Source organism: Lagenorhynchus albirostris, chromosome 15, assembly GCF_949774975.1.
Source record: "Lagenorhynchus albirostris chromosome 15, mLagAlb1.1, whole genome shotgun sequence".
Classification (NCBI taxonomy): Eukaryota; Metazoa; Chordata; class Mammalia; order Artiodactyla; family Delphinidae; genus Lagenorhynchus; species Lagenorhynchus albirostris.
This window is the reverse complement of record NC_083109.1, coordinates 26955422-26958502: the sequence shown is the minus strand read 5'-3', so window position 1 is coordinate 26958502 and position 3081 is coordinate 26955422. Positions and strand designations below refer to the sequence as shown.

The window sequence follows — 3081 nt, the reverse complement described above, 5'->3', positions numbered from 1 at the left end:
CCCAGGAACATTAACCAGCAACATTCTCTGGGAATTGGGAAAGGACACCGCCCCGGTGGGCAGAGTGTAAAGGAGGGCCCGCTTTAAGTTTCAGCTCAAATATTTGGGAGATCAGGGTCCCAGAGATAATCTTCCAATAGGGTCCAGAAGCCCAGGCTCAAGTACTGGGCGACCCAGATCCCGCTGCTTCTCCATCGGGACCTCAGTTTCCCTCATCTGTAAAATGGGGCTGGAAAAGTGAGAAAATGAACCTGGGAAAACTGATTCTTGGAATCTTTTCGTTATTGGTAATACCGGTTTAGCCTCCTTCCCGAGGAGCCCAAGGCAGCCCTTGCCTCCACTAGCGACCTTGCACCGTGTCCTCCCACTCTCTGTGTTCGTGAGTCTCGGGTCCCTTTCCACGCCGGTGAAGGTGCACTAGTAGAGCAGGAGGCGGGGCCCAGAAGCTCTCTAGGCTGCGCCTCCAGACCTCCCATTGGCTGTTTTTGAACGTCTGAGGCCGCCCCCAAGGTGGGCGGGTGGGTGCGCCGCGGCGTCTCTATAAAAGTCGGGCGGTGGGGCTCGCATCTAGCTTTGTACAGCAGTCTTTTTACCGTTTCAACTTCATCCCGCACTCCCGTCGTCCGCCTCCTCCGTCCGCTTCACCTTCTCTCACCCAGACGCCAGAATCATGAAGGTCGCCAGTGGCAGCGCCGCGGCCGCCGCGGGCCCCAGCTGCGCGCTGAAGGCGGGCAAGACTGCGGGCGGCGCGGGCGAGGTAGTGCGCTGCCTGTCCGAGCAGAGCGTGGCCATCTCGCGCTGCGCCGGCGGCCCCGGGGCGCGCCTGCCCGCCCTGCTAGACGAGCAGCAGGTGAACGTGCTACTCTACGACATGAACGGCTGCTACTCGCGCCTCAAGGAGCTGGTGCCCACCCTGCCCCAGAACCGCAAGGTGAGCAGGGTGGAGATCCTCCAGCACGTCATCGACTACATCTGGGACCTGGAGTTGGAGCTGAACTCGGAATCCCAAGTCGGGACCCCCGGGGGCCGGGGACTCCCCGTCCGGGCTCCGCTCAGCACCCTTAACGACGAAATCAGCGCCCTGGCGGCAGAGGTGAGGTCCGAGTTGGAGTACGAGATCATTTTCCTTCTACGGATGGGGAAACTGAGGCCCAGAGAGGGAGGGGTTACTTGACCCTATGTCCACCCCATCCTTTCGGGCACCTAGCTGCTCAAGGATGCCCAAGGAGATTGGAAAAGGTGCTGCCTCCTCGTGTTTCCTGGGGAAGAGGGGCTTGCAGCCCTGTCCCCTCCAACCTGCCCGTCTCACTTCTCTCTCCGTTTCATCACAGGCGGCGTGCGTTCCAGCGGACGATCGCATCTTGTGTCGCTGAAGCGCCGCCCTCAGGGACCGGCGGACTCCAGCCCTTCAAGGGGCGAGAGGAATAACTGTTCTCGGGTCCTTCCAAGCGCCTCGCCGGAGCTGGGGAGGAACAAGACAGATCGGCGGCCATTGGGCGCTTGCTGGATCCAGCCCGGGGCTGGGGGACTGACAGGGCAGGCTGACCCTCCCTCCTCGCCCACCAGCCACCAGAGACTTGGGGGAGTCCCCCCGTGTGTTTCTATTTTTTGAAAAGCAGACATTTTAAAAAATGGTCACGTTTGGTGCTTCTCAGATTTCTGAGGAAATTAATTGCTTTGTATTGTATATTACAATGATCACCGACTGAGAATATTGTTTTACAATAGTTCTGTGGGGTTTTTTTTTTTTTTTGGTTGTTGTTATTAAACAAATACTTTCGATGGTGAAGTTGCAGTGAATTCTTGGATTGAGGGGAGGGGTCTGGGCTGGGGTGACCCCTGACCCTTTTCGCAGCTGCTGCTAGGGGGAGGGGACTGGAAGGCCACATCTGGACTGTCGCTTTTACTGACCTGAAATGAGTGTTTCCGGTGTCTTTAAAGTCTATTCTTTCCCCCCATCCCTGGCCATTTCCCCGCTCCCTAGTGTCATAAAATTAAATCCTTTAGACTTTTAGTGTTTCTCAAAGTGGTCCTTGGGTCGTATGGGTCACCTGGGGAGGTTGTTAAATGCAGATCAACCTGCCAAGGCTTCCTCTGGGTTGAAGAGTATCCAACAAGTCAGTTACATTGGAGAACCAGGTCACCGGACCACCTGCATCTTGGCCGAAATGGGTGAAGCGAGACCCACAGGAAAGGGACTTTCCCAGAACCTCAGCTTGTCGGGGGCAGGACTTCCATCTTGCCCCATTCCCCTGTAGGAGGTGCCCCCCCCCCACGGGCTCCAGGCTTGTCCAAGTGGGTGAGCAAGTTGGCAGGGCCAGCCTGGGCACAGCTGCTGGGCCACCTGCTCTGGGTCTGGACTCGGCCCCCTCACCCTGGCCTGGCTATGCCAGCAGCTCACAGAACTTCTCTCTCCCCCAGGGCTCCTGTGTGGGCTCTGAGGAGGAGTGCGCGAGTCAGTCTGCAGCTCCTGAGCAGCAAAAAGGTGTCATTGACAAGGACCTATCTGCCTGGAAATGTGTGAAAGTTTGTACTCATGGGGGAGTGCATGTGAGTGTCTGGACCTGTGTGTGTGACGTGAGTGAACTGGTAGTTACCCTGTGGGGCTGGGTCATCTGTTGGTGTGCAGGCCTGGGGGTGTGGGTGAGGATACACATGGGGATGTGTGCAGAAGGGCAAATGTGCGCACATGTGTTCTGCAGGATAAGTGAGCACACTCCAGCTGTCTGGGCTGGTGTGCTCTGCTGAAATGCACTGTGCGGCTCTTGGCCTGGCTCTGGCTTGATGGACGGGTTTGTGTGTCTGGGGGCTGCAGAACTGCACTGGGTTTCTAAGTAGATGTCTGTAGATTGGCTGGCATTCCTGGGTCTCTGCTGGTCTGGGAGTGGGGGTGGGGTGGTAGGTTTATTCAGGGAAACCCTAAAATGTTCAAGTACCACCTTTCCAGGCAGTTGTTAGGACCTTGGGGACACCAACCCTTAAGTATCCCTACCAGGCAGTTGCCAGGTATTACACAGGTAGAAACTGAGCCCCAGAAAAGGCAAAGAACTTGTCCCAGAGAGTGTAAGGACTGTTAATATA

At 56.9% G+C, this 3081-nt stretch overlaps 1 protein-coding gene across 1 annotated transcript; it reads left to right on the top strand.

Moving 5' to 3' along the window:
- The first annotated feature begins 560 nt into the window (after positions 1 to 560).
- Positions 561 to 1789, top strand: ID1 (inhibitor of DNA binding 1). The gene is made up of 2 exons (XM_060122670.1): positions 561 to 1093; positions 1332 to 1789. Exons 1-2 carry the CDS (start codon positions 671 to 673, stop codon positions 1371 to 1373), a joined length of 465 nt encoding a protein of 154 aa, XP_059978653.1. The 5' UTR covers positions 561 to 670; the 3' UTR covers positions 1374 to 1789.
- Positions 1790 to 3081: the final 1292 nt, after the last annotated feature.